The 16,598-nt window shown below is 33.8% G+C and overlaps 1 protein-coding gene across 1 annotated transcript; it reads right to left on the bottom strand.

The window, feature by feature from the left end:
- Positions 1-213: 213 nt before the first annotated feature.
- LOC120779047 lies at positions 214-15,108 on the bottom strand. The gene is made up of 5 exons (XM_040111184.1): positions 14,101-15,108; positions 10,764-10,848; positions 2,967-3,070; positions 2,182-2,274; positions 214-2,111 (listed from the first exon to the last, which is right to left on the bottom strand). The coding sequence occupies exons 1-5, from the start codon at positions 14,150-14,152 to the stop codon at positions 1,933-1,935; spliced, it is 513 nt and encodes a 170-aa protein (XP_039967118.1). The 5' UTR covers positions 14,153-15,108; the 3' UTR covers positions 214-1,932.
- Between the last annotated feature and the right edge of the window lie 1,490 nt (positions 15,109-16,598).

Here is a 16,598-nt window from a genome sequence, read left to right as displayed (position 1 = left end):
GTACGCCAAGAACAACTAAATAGAATTATTTTTATCAATAACAACCAATTGCCTATAAAATATACAATTTTTACAAATTTTTGTTAAAAAAAATTTCATATTCATCCTTTCGACGATTTTTTTAACTTAAAAAACATTAAATTTTTTGTTTTATTTTTGTGTAGTTGGAGTTGATAGTTGCAGTTTCCGTGCTCTTAAATAAATGGCAAACAATATTTTCATATTTTTATTTAATAAACATTTTACACTCAACAATATCTCTTTACAAATATGTAGATACATACATATATGCATTTTCTTTAACATTTCCTTAAAAACAGTTTGTTGATCTCATAACAGCAAATTTAACATCTCCTATGTAATACATTGGCCTTCAAAGTGTCTTCACAACAGCTGGCGTTAACTGTAAAATTGCTATAACATATTATAGCAAAGAAGTAAAGGTTAAACTGCGTGTCCTACAGGATGCTTAAGCAGTGGCTAACAATTTTTGGCCGGACTCTATATACCTACAGTGTATCTCAAAGTGTAACTAATATCGGTCAAATAGTTTTAACAAATATTGCAGTTTACTGCTATGGTTTTCTCCCGGCGTAATATTGTTTTAACTGTAGAAATGTGACTTTTGTTTGGTTTGTAGTTAGTGCTATACTTTTTCCACAGCGTAATATTTTTTTAACTGTAAAAATGTTATTTTTGTTCCGTTCATAGTTAATGCTATACTTTTTTCACAGTGTAAGATTTCTTTTGACTATATAAATGTGATTTCTTCTTAACATTTCAATACAATATAGCGGAGTAAGAAAAGTCTACTTTCGTTTTAAAAATTTTTGTTCACAATTGTTGGTGAATTTGCTTTCGTGGTGAATTTTCTTTCATGGTAAATTTTCTTTCGTGCTAAAATTTCTTTAGTTGTGAATTTTCTATCGTTATGAAATTTCTTTCGTGGTGAATTTTCTTTTGTGGTGAATTTTATTTCGTGGTGAAATTGTTTGTGGTGAATTTTTTGTGGTGAGTTTTTTAACTATTGAAGTTTTTTTTTTTAAACTAAGGGTAAAAATCGGTATAAGATAGTATTTTTTGCGTTACTTGTCTGCGTTTAGCGCTTATTTCAGCATTACTAATGTCACAGACCTTTTTCACAAACTACAAATTTTGAATTTTTTTACAATATACATATAATTTTTTCGTCAGTGAAATTTCTTATATATCATACGTCTCGAGTTCTCACAGCAATTCTGTTATTATTTTATAACAAATATTTTACTTATCTATTCGTTTGAGCGTAACTACAGTGCTTGCTAATAAAATGTGCCTATTGAAATTTATTTTAAATTGTTTTAATATTTTCGTTAATAATATACATATATATTATGTACATATATTATAACTATTAGGATTGTAATTTGTTGAGTTTCTAAATTATTATAAAAATTTAAATATATTTATTATGCAATATTTATTACTTTAGTACTGTAACAGCTAATTAAAAAAACGAGCAAACATATCTGCAGTTAATATATAAACATAAAACTTAATTAAAAATTAATTATTTTACACATATCTGTAAGTGTGTATGTATAGCCTGCATGCATATGCATTTCTATTTACGTATGTATGTATGTTAATTACACTGCATTTCGGCGCCGACGACGACGACTGTCTGACGCAGGTGATGACAATTCACAAATTTATGATTTGCTTAAATTGTTTGCGGTTTGCGTGTTTATGCACGAAATTTCGCTTGCTGCCACTTTTTTGGTTGTAAATTATTTGTATTTATGTGTCTAAGCTTGTTTTCGTTTTACTCAATAGCACTTCGTTGTACATTTACGTCAAATTCTCACCCACACACGCACACACGCACACTTAAACGCACACATTCACGCGCTCACTCACACTCTCTCGCTAGCTTTAGTTCGTCGTCACACTTCACGTGCTCTTGACATCACAGAGGCGATCATACCACCAAGTCACCAAATCGAAAGGCTTGAAGTCGCTCAACACTGGGCTCGGCGGTTCGATGCAATAGATCGATGCGGTCGGTTGCGGCGAGGTGCACACCGATGAGGCGGCCGATGATGTTGAGGTGGATGCGATGGAAGAACCTGCTATAAGTTTGCAAAAATAAGAGTGTGGTTAGGCGAATTTTTTTTCGCATATTTTATATTGCATATTTACCAGAGTTGTTGTTGGAATCCGTAGGTTGTTGCACATGGCCATTGCTTTCGAACGCGGAGTCGTAAGGATTATGCGCCACAATGACGTTCCACGCTGTGGATGAGAGCAGGAAATTAAAATTTGTAACAGTTAGATATTGAATTGACAGTTACAGAATAGACAGGTTGCGTAAAATGAGCCCTAAATCACTATTATATAGTAATGACATCGCTCCTACCGTGTCTAAACTATCTACGGTTTTTGAAATATCAGAAGAGAGGATATAAAACCGTTTATCTGCCAATTTTCCTACTGGGTTATGTTAGCCAAAAAAAGTTGTGAATCTTCTTTTTTGGACCGTGTTTTTCGTAAAACCATTTTGATGTTTTCACTACAAAATGTTTATATATAATCTCCCTTTAGATTAAAGCATAATAACTGCTGTAAAAATACCCAAAATTGTTCTGAGTCACGCATTTTATAAAAACATTTATAAAAACAAGGTTCTTCAAACTCAGTAACTGGTCTCAATGATATTCTTTAATTAAAAAAAAATATTCTAGTCTCAAAATTTCATTTACATTTATTATTTTTATGCTCTACTGCTCTGATCTCTACTGATCACTGATCTAAAAATAATTTGTAAAATAATACTTTCTTAAGTGTTTTACTTTTCTTCTTCTACTTAAGTGTTTTACTTTTTTTTCTTGCTCGCAGCAACCACTTGGCAACACATGTCTCAGTAGTGTTCAAAATTCACTAAATACTATTTTAGTCTCACTTAAGTATCCTTTTTTCACACTTACAGTCATTGATGTATTGCACAATCTCCTCATGCTGTGGTGTTAATGAGACCTCTTCTATGTGTCGGCCATTCGAGGCAGATTTTTTGAAGACAGGACGTGGTGCACTGAAAAAAATAAAGCAGTTAAATAATTTTTTAATAGCGCTTAAACAGAAAAATAATAATAATATGAAATAAATAAAGCAAAAAATTAATTAAATTTAAACGTACAGAGAATTTATAAAAAAATAAAAATAAATAAAAAATAAATAAATTAGAACATATGAAACAGGAAATTTTGAATTTTACAATCAAACCGTAAGCAACAGGTTATAGGCCCAATGACTTTATTTGTTTATATTTTATTATGAAAGGTTGTTGGGCTATAAAAGCTGATAAACTTGATTACTGCCATTTCATGCTAATTAATTTATGCTAAATTATTTAAATTTTTGTTAACTTTTTTCTATTTTTTTATTGTTAGAAATATTTTATTTTATTTTCATAAGCATTTCTCCATTCGTGTTTTGTTGCCACTTTAAGCTATTTAGTTGTTTTTGTAGCTGTGCTTTATAAGCTAGCAACAGTTTAATATTGGTCTTGCGCCTTTTTCAACACTTGCAGTTGAATAAATACATATGTATGTATGCATTTCGCTCATATTTGCATGACATGACGAAGGCAAACAATGATTTAAGGCAGTAAGTCAGTCTAAGTCTGGCTCGTATTTTGCATTAATTAAATTAACATTTTATTTTCATTTCATGTCATTTGAGTCGGGGACCGGTGTTCGGCAGATCGTGGGTCCAGATGTAATTGGAGAATAAGTTTTTCTGACAGCTGTCAGCTTTTCAAAATAATTTTTAATGAGAGATTTCGTATGAATAAAGTTACGATTTTCGAAAATAATGGTTTCCAAAAATTCGAAATTATGATTTTCGAAAATTATGTCTTAAAAAATTCGAAATTATGATTTTCAAAAATTAAAATTTCGCGAATTAATATTATTTTTATACAATTATTTTCGAAAAAGTACACACAAAAATTATTTAGTAACTTTTCTGAATTTTTTTGACTCAAAACATTGATTTTGCTGTTATAAGACATGAAGATATTGACCTTAATTTTATTTTATAATGTATTTCGGATGAATAAAAGGCCAAAAAGGGTAATCGAAATGATGTTTTCCAAAAATTCAAAATTATGATTTTCGAAAATAATGTTTTGCGAAACTTCGCGAATTAATATTATTTTTATACAATTATTTTCGAAAAAGTACGCATAAAATTTTTTTAATAACCTTTTCGAAGTTTCTTCAACTCAAACCCGTAATAAAATATGAAGATATTGACCTTAATTAATTTCATTAATTTTATAATGTATTTCGTATGAATAAATGGCCAAATTGAAATCAGGTTTTTCGAAAATAATGTTTTCCATTTTCGAAAATATCTTTTTCTAAAAATTCGTTAATTAATGTTATTTTTATGCAGTTATTTTCGAAAAGTACACTTAAAAATTTTTTAATAACGTTCGAATTTTTTTTTTTTTTTTTTGACTCGAAACCGTAATTTTGGTATTTTAAAATACGGAGATAGTGGTTTTACCTTTGTATCACAGTATATTGAGAGCTTGAATAAATGGCCACAAAGGTTATTCGAAATTATTTGTTTCAAAATATCATATTCTGAATTTTCGCAAATTAATGTTCTCATTAAACAATTATTTCGAAAAAGTATACATAAAATTGGTTTCACAGCATTTTCGAATTTTTTTTCAACATCAATCTCTGATTTCTGTCACTTTTCAATGCCATAAAAACGATAATGTAGTTATTTATACCATTAGATATTTTTAATATATATATTTTTATAAAAAATTACTCTAACCATACCCTTAAAATTATATCGACTGCTATATACCTTCTCGCAACTGTTTTTCAAAACATTTACACACACCCCGTTTGCTTTATGTGCCTAAGTGTCACAATATACATACTTGTAGATTAGATCCGCTGTGTACCGCTTTCACTTTCGAATTCTTTTCGTTAACTTTTGGCTTTGTTGTTTGTAGAACCTATTGTCATCTGACCAAAGTGGTCTAAAGTTCGTATATATTTATAAAATATATTTATAAACGCTTGTACACATATACAACTGTTTACGTATGTTAAGTTTACTAGAGAAACATTTTGTGATTTATTTCTCTTGAGGATTATGGCCAATCAGACCCGCCTACAACACAGTGAAAGTGCTATAAGCAGACAGCAAAAATTCTAGCAAACACGTGTTAATATGAAGAGTATGCAAATGTATTGAAATATTTAAGAAATACCTACATTTTTAATACCTTTTGTCTCGAGAAAAAAATTTTTTATGTTACTTAACTGCATTGTAAGGAAAAATACCAGCCGATTTTAAATATTTAAGCTACTCATATTTTAAGATAAGAATAAAAAAAGTGAAGCGGCGGACTTTTAGCACTTTATTGTTCAGTTTATTTAGAATAATACGTCTTCCTAATTTAAACCGAAAATCCGGGAAAAATATATGTACTTACATGCATACTAATGTACAAACATTTGTGCGTTTAAGGCCGGGCATTGGTTAAGGTGTTTAGCAACGATTTGCGACTCTTATCAGTGCCTAAGGCAAATATTTAAATATTCCCATAAAAAATATGTTTGATAATCCATAAAATATGGCAAAATGATTAAGCAATATTATAAACGGCTGGGTATGAAAATACCTATAATCTTTGAACAGTGCTGAGCTTGTTCGAAAATAAAGCAAAATATTTCAAACATTATTACTTACATATGTAGGCATATAGATGCATACATACATATGTATATTCATTATATATATGTTCATTACATCTCAAAGTGAAATCTCAAACTCAACTGACTGTTTGGCTAGACAGCGGAAAACCGTGAAAGTCATGCATAGATAACAGTAAATTTGTACAAATAAAATAATGAGCTCTGCTAGCAGGCAAAAGGCAATGACGATAGCCCCAAAATTGACCCCTGTCATGAAGTTAGAAGCCGTTGACTGCAGCAAACAAGTGAATATGGAACAGCAGTGAGAATCTATAAGTAGGGGCATTTGATTATATATGCACATTAGGGTGATCCAAAAAAATGTATTCACGAATTTGATTATATATGCACATTGGGGTGATCAAAAAAATTATTAACGAATTTGATTATATATGCACATTAGGGTAATCCTAAAAAATTATCAACATTTTTGTATATGCACATTAGGGTGATCCTAAAAAATTATTAACGAATGTATAAGTTAACAAGAAAAAACACTAACTTCGGTTGCACCGTGGAAATATTTCGACAAATAACAAAGTTTTCTGCATAAGCACTTGATTTCGGTCGTTCGGTTTGTATGACAGCTACATATATGCTATAGTGGTCCGATATGGGCATTTCTGACAAATGAGCAACTTCTTGGGCAGAAAAGCAAGTGTGCAAAAATTCAGACCGATATCTCTAAAACTGAGAGATTAATACACCCTGTTTAGGTCTAAAAGGGATATACAGAAAAAATTTCCCTGCATGGTTTCTGCAGGTTGCTTTAGTTTACTTTTAAGAGGTTTCGATAAACAGCCAAAGCTTCCCATAGAAGAAAAACGGGTTTCCTCAAAAATGCTATGACTTTTAACCAAGTTGTGAGAAAATTTTTTACATCCAGGGTTCCAAAAGTATTTACTTCAGGCAGTGTCTAACATTTCCTAATTTTTTTTTTATTGCATGCTCTCAAATACATATGTATTCAGATAATTCCTAATTTTTTTTTTATGTACCATTCAAAAATCTACTATCTAAGAATCACCAGCATAATTTATAAATGCTTCGAATTTCCTACTGGGCATTCATTGATAGTATAAAAACACATAAAGTCATTTAAAAATGTGTTTAGCCATGCCTTATCGCCTCTAATATCAACCTTATCACAAATAAAGAACTTTTTCATGCAACCACGCAAGACAGGCCCCCATCGCTGAAGACCACGTTGTCGGAATGACGCAAACACTTAAATAGAACATAGCGATACGCAAACACCACACTACAAAAGTATGTATACTTGTAGTCACCTACAGTAGATTTGGGTATGCGCTTGCCTCAAAATACATATGTATATCCACAGTAGTGCTGCGGGTACTTAGATATGTACTTATGTTTTTAATCAACGCGAAGGCATCACCAACGGCAAGCATGTGAGCATTATTTAAAGTGAATGAATAAATATTGACTCTTTCGCATTGGTCATGTCCACGTGTTGCGTCTACGCAAAGGAGCAATGCCGGGCGCGCGTTTAAGTTGTTGCTCCAATTTGTAGACATATGTACATATGTACATATATGTAAATAGCTACATATACATATGTAAATAGATACATATTTGCTCGCATAAGAATAGTTGAGTTTGTGTTAACAATTAGCAAGTTTGGCTTCCTGCTCTAACGGCGACTACACAGTAGACATACATATGCATATGTATGCACGAGTCTATAGCAACGCGCATATATGTTGTTGTAAGTGTATGCTTTGTTGTAATTATCATTCTAATTTATTTGTATTACTACTTACTAATTTGTAGACGATTTTTTTCATAGCATGTTAAGTGTTTGAGTATACACTTAGCTCACTTCGGTGTAAAATTGGCTCAAATTTCTCCAAAATTTGCATGTTTGCTCTTCAAATTTGCACCCGGTGCATGTTCATAAGTGCTATCGTAAATTAGTGCATAATTCATGCAATTGGTTCATAAATCAAACAGACTGTATTATTATCTGTACTCTAGTCTATATAAATGATAATCGGAAATATTTGCATGATTGGCATAAAAAGTAGCGGAAATGAGACTGACTATGTATAAATTTATGACTTGCTATAAATCCAGCGATGATTGTATATTATCTTTTTTATAAAACTAAATATTTATTTATATGATTTTAGCGAAACGTATCACCATTCAAGAATGAAAGCTAAACAAATTTATATCAAAATATCAGGGTTTTCTAATTGAAAAAATATTCAATCGACTAATATTTTCAATCGATAAATCTCTCTGTTAACGCATATATTTTTGGGAATGCCGAGAAAAATAAACAAAAGGAACAGTTTTCCTAAAAAATATGCCGTCAAACTTAAAGCCGAAATATCATTAAAACAAAATACGTATACACCGAGATAGATATTTCATTAGATAGCTGTCGGAAAAAACAAATAGCTTCAATTCAATCAATTTTAGAAAGTAGCGAATCGAAGAAGCAACTGGTTTAAATACAGGAGACTGTTGTAAATATAGGAGACTAGTATAAATACCAGAAACTTATATAAACGCTTCGATTCGGCAAATTTCGGAAAGTAGCGTATCGAATAAATATCTGGTATAAATACAGGAGACTGGTATAAATACTGGAGACTGTTATAATCTATTCGATTCGCTAAATTTTAGAGAGTGTCGAATCGAACAGGCAACTGGTATAAATACACGAAACTGGTACTAATGTAGGAGACTTACTATAAATATTAGAAACCACTTCAGTTCGCCAAATTTTAGAAAATAGTGAATAGAACACACAACTGGTATAAATATATGAGACTGGTATAAATACTAAAACTTGGGGTAAGATGCTACAAATTTTAATGAAAAGTGGTTATATACTTTATTAAACTCTCTTATATATATTGTAGTATACTGCTATTATTTTTCACATCTACTCATATGCTGCTTGAAAAGCTAACGATGCCTGGTTAGATGTTGCTTATTAGTTAACCCGAAATACTCATATGACTCCCTTAATCTAGCTGCAATCAAAAGGCTTCCGAAACCATATGCATAGATAGACGCACTGTGCCGAATATCTTCAAGTATTCTGAATCTGGTAGAGGTCAACCGAACCCCTCATGCCTAACAATGAAGTGCTAGTTTATATAATTAAATAATGAAGTCTTCAACTAAAGTGGTTTTTCAATGCCAGAAAAAATTAAGATACAGTGAAATAAAACAAATGAAAAACTTCGTTCCAACTTCACACTTCGATGTGTTCATTGTATTTTGACAGTGACTTATTGGGGCAGAATGATCGATAACGTTTTTATGCAGGCAATCTTTGCACTCGGCACTCATTAACCTCACTCCCCTGTGCTTGAAGCATATGACTCGAAGCGGAAGCAAACTCTCAACATACATATAGATATGTATAAATACCTATATATTTATACATGCTTGTAAATATATATTTTTGCAAATTTGGACTTTGTGATTTTATTATCACAAGTTGATGATTTTAAAAGGCGTCAGAAATAATTCATTTATTTCTTTTCCATTGGACTTTGAGTGGCACGAAAGGATCATGATCAGGGATGGAAAGATACTTGGCAAGCGCTAAAAGAGCAAAGTCATCTTATACATACGCACAAACATGGATTATGACTAGCACGAACAAATGAAGATTTTGCATACGGCCTGATTACACTACTCAACAAACCTGAAGGGAAAAATGGGCGACTGATGTACTAAGAAGTCTGTGGGGTATTTGAAGTCTCCTGGTTTCAAATTTGTATAACAAAATACGTATTAGGAATTTTTCACTATCACTTTCGGTTTTAACAACCCAAAATTAGCGAGAAACATTCCCTGACATCACAGTGCGAAAATAACTGTAAACTAGTGTTATTTTTGAACGTCGTTGCGCTTTGTCCCACAGTCAACGCACTAACACAACGCCAGTTTTTGATGCTCATTTGATTGAGGTCGAGCCAATTGCTAAACGTCAAAACACGTAAAAGTGATAAGCGCTAAGAAAAAAGAGCAATGCTAATAAAAAAAATTTAAATCAAGTAAAGCAATTAAAATTCGAAATTTTACAACAACAAATTTAATTTAATTACTTTCACATAGGGGCATATGAACACAGCTATACATATATACACATATACATATGTATGTAAGTATGTGCTTATGTATATATTTGTGTGCAAGAGATTTTGAAAAATATATATTTTAAATACATTTTGAATACATTTTCCTTAAAAAGTACACTTATAAGTGTATACGAAATTCAAAATACCGAAGATCTAGCGTCGAAGATAAATTTGTAGCAAAACAAGTCAACAGAGCGTAGCAGCAAACAAGTTTATTTCAAATTCAAATCAATGCCAAATGGACACTTGAATTTCACAACTGTTTTCGAAATAAGTCACAAATTAATATAACATATTTGAAGAAATATATATCTGAAAATGTATGTGCATTAATGCGGGTCGATTTTTTTTTATAAAATCGCGTAGGCGGGAAATGTTCTATGTAACATTCTGAACAACTTTGCCTGAGGAACTATGGGTCTCAAGGCGGTTTCGAAACTGCTATTTTTATGGCGAAGTTTTTTCGGAATCATTAAACTTTATTCTTGTCAGTTTTTGAGATATCTGTATGAAATTTAATGCATAAGAGCATTTTGTTATTCTATTGATTATTTGTCGGAAATGGTCGGATCGGAAAACTATATCGCATATCTCCCATATAGCCGATTATTCAGATATTTTAAACTTCCCCTAAAAAAAAATGCTGACTCGAAACCGGTTTGTTCAGAATGATCCCTAGAACATTTTCAGCATATGAGATTTTTCCGTTTTTTTGTTTTCTGTAAAACGACCCGCTCTAATAATATATAGAAATATAAATATGCATATATTTGAATAACTGAGCACGTTTCATGCAATATAAATATACACACATACATATGTACATAAATATGTTTATATTTTTTATTGTTTATCAATTTTTCTTGCTCACCTTTTATTCTCCGGACTATTAAGGTCAGAGGATCTGCGACCGCTCTCTTTGATTTCAAATAATTTCTCATAATTTTGCGGAACACCTGTGTGATAAGAAATATAAGCAATTAATATGCACAAAAAACACGAAAATAAAATAATAAAAACAAAAACATTTGCATAAACCGTAAATAAACTCAATAACACGTTTTATTAACCACTTAAAGCTAAACTAGTTCCCAGCAGAGGGTGTGTTTCTATTTACATATATACATACATATATGCATGTGTGTGCGTACATGCATGTAGATTAGCCACTTGTTTTCTTAGCGCCATACGCCGTGTGTGCAATAATAAAACAACACAACACAACAAATATTTTCAAAACAGAAATCAAATTAATTGACCGATTTAGTTGGTTTTTTGTTGGTGTTGTTGACACTTTCGCCATTGCTATTGTTTTTGTCGTTTATGCTGTTCAACTATAAAACCGGCAAACAATAGAAATTCATAAAATGCACAAACACACGAAAACAAGTGTAACAACAACAACACGTTGCGTACCAGCCCACCAAAAGGTACTCGCAATTCACCAAAAATTGTTGGCGCTCTCCATTTTGCTTACGCTCTTTTACTCGGTTCGGTTCGGGGGTGTAGTCACTACACAGTAGTGCAAAATATTATCTATGTAAATACTTATGTCGGTGATTTATGAGTGGCCCACAGTGTTTGATCAAAGTTCAAGCATCTAAAATTTTGATTATCTCATTTTTGAGTACCATTTAGTCAAGAAACAAAGAAAAAGGGTTAGCGCGTGCTACCGATACTTAAAATATTCAATTTTAAATGTTTTTCTTATATTCTAAATATAGCATGTACAGCTATGTTCAAAAAAATGGCACTGCTCATTTGGGAGTGAGAAAAAATTGTAGGTTTTCTAAAAGGGGTACAACTTGTTTTGAATACTAATACAGGGTGTCCCAAAAATAACGCAATATTAAAATTTGGCACCATTTCACCTTGTATTTAATTCTAATCCTTATTTGGGATTAATATCAGCATTACCATCTGATCAAAATTGACCCGGACATGGGGAAAACAAACTTAACACGAACATCAAAAAGGTTCAACCAATCTAGGAAGCCAAACGCTATAAGTATTCACCAACCGATATATATATTCGACCCCCACTCAGAGTTCCCAGGTCGAGCACAGGTCATTTGCCGCATTTTCTAGCCCGTCACCCTCTCTAAAGCGGATTTATGATCACGCACCAACCAATCACCTTCTTAATGAAATTCTCAAAAATTCTCATGTTCTGAGACTGGATCCAGATACAATCACTCGGAACGCTATTTACTAAAATCCATAAGACAGCCGACAGAAAGGCCGACCCGATCTTACCTGGAGAAAAAATATTGACATCGAAATATCTAAGGTACAAAAAACTTAAAGTCAAAACAAGGGACTAGCGTCGAAATAAAAGAAACAGTTGGTGCGGGGATATACTGTCCAGAGTTAGGCATAAGAAAGCTTTTTAAGTTGCAGTACCACTGCAGAATATTTCAAGCTGAGGTCTTTGCTATTGCGAAAGCCACAAAGCTGGCCTCTAATGTACCTGCAGGCAATTCCAGAGTCAGCACGTACATACGTAGAAAGCCAAGCAGCAATCAAGGCAGTAACCTCGTATCGCATATCGGCCAGAAGTGTCTTAGGTAGCAAGGCAGCAGGGGAAAGTATTGCCAGAAACAAGCAACTTCACTTCTATTGGGTGCCAGGTCATAAAGGCATCGAGGGCAATAAAATAGTGGACGGGATTGCCAAGAAAGGTGAACGACTGACATTCGAAAACATGAGAACTTGGGAAACCCATGCATTGTCTATACGATGATAAGAACAGAAGCATGGTAAAAAAATCAAAGCCCGATGGAACGAGCTACTTTGATGCAAAACTGCAAAAGTCATGTGCAAAACGGTAGATCGGAAGTACACAAAATTCATATTGGCACTTGATGGAAGAGACAATAGGAACATGATCGGAATACTAGCTGGTTACTGTCTGGTGGCGCCACACGCCCGCAGAATAGGGCTAACAGATAGAGAAGACAGCAGGAAATGTCTAGAGTGAGGCACCAAGCAAAAAAAGGAGCATCTCTTGTGCACTTGTCCTGCATTAGAAAGACTACGCTGTAAGCATCTGGGGTCCCCACGGTATGATACACAAGAAAAGGTATCGATAGTGAGATCACAGGATCTGTTAAAGTTCCCGTCAAGCGCAGGCATACTAAAGAATGACTACTCCTCATGGAGCTAGTAACTGGACTCCAAATCTGGTCTATGCGACGCTCATTGGTCTACCAAACTACCCTAGCCTAATCTAAAAGAAAGAATCTTATTGCAGCCTCTTTTTGCACTGCGGAGCCATAGGACACAATTTAAGTATCTATTCTGACTTTTGTATAATCTTTCGAAGAACAGTTTGTCAAAATTAAATATGTATCTAAAAACTGAAATTATGAAGAAGTCTATATTAATGTCCAAGACCTGACGAATAATACTATTGACGGGACATTTACGTAACGACGTAGCCATGGTATTCACTAACAAAATTATCAGAAGAGAGAATTTTTGGTAGTACTTTAAATCCTTAGTATTCCTAAATCATGGAATTTGGTATACTTGGTTCATAAGCATCTTCTAACAGGCTAGCCTGTCTTACGTAAAATACTAAAGTTTATTACAAAACAACCTTATCGCCACTAGCCATAACCTAATGTTTTTGCACAAACTGACTTTGCAAACATGTTTTTGGGGGCCTGCTTCAGCTGCCATACTAACCGCACTCAACACGCTTGCACTAGCTGGAGCTGGCCGGCGGCAAACATAATGCCCATGTTCTGCCCCACACCAACACCACGAAGAAAGAGTAAATCGCTAGAGAGGGTGTTGCGGCCAGCAACTGAGGAGCCAGAGTATTAGAGTATTTTCGAGAACATTATGAGTAGAAAATACAATATTCTACCACAGAATGAGCGACAGCGAGCAACAACAAAGCACTCATATACTCAACACAGGAAAAGCGCTCACTGAACATGTGCTATGACCATGGCGGGCAACCCAGTGTGCGGGGTGTGCGGTTAACGCATTTGTATGCCTCGAGATTTTTGTATGACATAACAACTTTTCGATTCCATTTCACGAAACATTTACAAATAGCTAAGGATTAGCCTTTTTATTGACATTTTCAAGGATGCGAAACGACTAACGGTGCTTGAACTGCTAACCGGATATGTGTCTTATTTTATTTTTATTTTTTGGACGCAAAAAAGAATTAAACTAATAAGTTGGCTACTAACCTCTGCGTGTTTTGGCCACAATCTTGCTGGGGCCTTTGGATACGGTCAACATCTTACGGCGCTGCTGATGAGGACAACGTGCTTAGGAAAATTTTCACTTGCACTTTTTCTGTATATCGCGCGTCGAGGGCTGCTGGCGGCTGGGGGATACGCTGCAGCAACGGACAACGTAAGGGCGCGTGTTTGTTGGCGAGAAATTTCCAATTTAAATGCACAATGCTTCGAGAATCGCGTTCATAAAATTGCACTCGTAACCGTCGCGCAATTTAATGCTTTCAATTATACTTAGACCTATACATATAGACAGCTATATGCACTGCTGAAATTCTTTGCCCTTGCCTCGTCTGGCCAGCGACCGCGCTTGTCCTTAACTGTGACCACTTTGTCCACAATGCCTGCGCATTAATAGCACTTACTCGCCTTTATTTGTTAATAAATCAGAATAATGCTCGATTTATGGCTTTTTTATCTATATTTACGCTATTTTTACAATATCTTGTAATTTTTATTTGTTTTTGTTATTTATTTTAGATTCGTAATATGCGACATTCAAGGCGGTAGAAGAAAAAAAATTTACTTTGATTTCATCAGAACTTCAAACTATTTCCAGAACTGTATAACACAAATAGTTGTCGGCACTTGAACACTTTATTAGCCCGCTGCTTTACATAATATACGTGATTTTTGTTTTTGCAGCCGAAAACTCGGTTTAATGTTATGTAGCCGCTAATGGTGGGCAAAGAAAAACAATGTGCATTTCATTGACAATGGGCTGCTGATTGGAGTTATTTGATTTTATTGTATAATTCACCACTACCACGAATTGTCTTGTCGCTGTCGCTATATAATAAGTCTTACGTTGTTCGAATGTTCTTCAATTTATCTCACGAGCATATAGTATGTATGTAATCTGTCACCTCAACCAATACCGTTGTTAATTTCTCAACATATGAAAATCAACTGACAGCCATGCCGGCCAAACACCCCACATTATACGCCGACACAGCGCTCCACCAATTGAGGGTCTCAAAGTTGTGTAGGAAAATGTTTAATGCAGTTCCACATGCTGTGCTGCGCTCTCCCCACACTCACTCACTTGTACACACACACACACAGTGTAGCAAAAGTCAAATGCTGCTGCTCGCTCCCCACTACCCCCCGCTATACTTTTGTATTATTAACCTAACGAAACAGCTGTTTTTGTGTTGTGTAATCAGTTATGCCGACGAGAATAGCGGCACTGATAACAAAATCACATGTGTTATATTCACCACTATTTCGTAATGGTTGTTGTATGTGCTGTGTTAAGTAGTTGAGACACATACCTTGCTGGTACGCTTGTCGAATGTTTACTTAAAATACTTTGTAGCGTTGATAAAAAAGAAAAATATGAAGATATTTGATTTATGAACTATAAAACTACTGCGCGGATAACTATATTTCTTCCGCCATAAAATGGTCTAACACTAGTCTTGAAAAGTGGAATATATACCTACAGTATCCGACAAAACTATGTGTACCCTATGAACGTTAAGACCAAAAAGTGTATCTATAGAGAAATGATATTTATTGATTTGGTTGAAGTAGCGATTGTAGTATGTTTTCCCAAGAGTCTTACGATTTTACTCTCATCAATCCAAAATACTTATTTCCAAAAATTGGCTGCCTTTGATAATACTTTTTGGCAAATTCCATTCGCACCTTCAAGTTCTTTTTCCTGATGAAAGGCTTTCTCATCTTGTAGTGGTTGGAATAACCGCCTACTCGGATTATCCGCTGAATTGTTCGCTCAGCAACATTGATTTGAAGGCACTGCTGAATAAATTGAGTCTTCATTCGCCTCTCTTAATATTTTAGTCTCTTCGCGAGCAGTGGTTAGCCGTGAGCGGCCTGATCTTGTCGCATTCTATAGTCAACGACTTTTTTTGTAATTTTCGATCCCTTTGTGCATTGTGGCCTTGCTTCTTGAATATTTTTTTTGCGATTCTATACCTGACCAGAGTTGCCAAGGAATCCGTCTGTCTTTTGTATTTGTTTGAGACGCTTCTGAGTAAAAATTAAGTGTGAGTTAAATTGAGGAGAGTGCGTTTCTTATATTACAAAGCTCTTTTCGGCTCAGGTAGTTCTGGAGGTTTCTAAACTACCTTCAAATACACGGCATTCAATACAAAAGACTACAGTTCGATTAGCGGTAGGCTTTTGACAGTTTGACCTGAAAACAAGGATTAAATTAACCCTAGCCTAAATTTCGGCGCCAGTAGTACTCATTTGCAGCAGCTATTGTTCGAACGCGCTTGTCTTTAAAAAGGTTTGACCTTGAAACGTATTTTCGACCTAATTTATTTAGAATTTGCTAACTGACACAACGAAGAATATATAATATTCTGTGTTTTCTGTAGAAACTATATAGAATTAGCGCGAGCGGGTTGAAATTACGCTAAATATTATAAATTTTTTAGTTATTGCATAATAAATTAGGACAAAAAATATTTTAAGAA

This window comes from Bactrocera tryoni, chromosome 5 (genome assembly GCF_016617805.1).
Source record: "Bactrocera tryoni isolate S06 chromosome 5, CSIRO_BtryS06_freeze2, whole genome shotgun sequence".
NCBI lineage: Eukaryota > Metazoa > Arthropoda > Insecta > Diptera > Tephritidae > Bactrocera > Bactrocera tryoni.
Note: the sequence above shows the minus strand (reverse complement) of the source record. Positions and strands in the feature narration are given on the sequence as shown.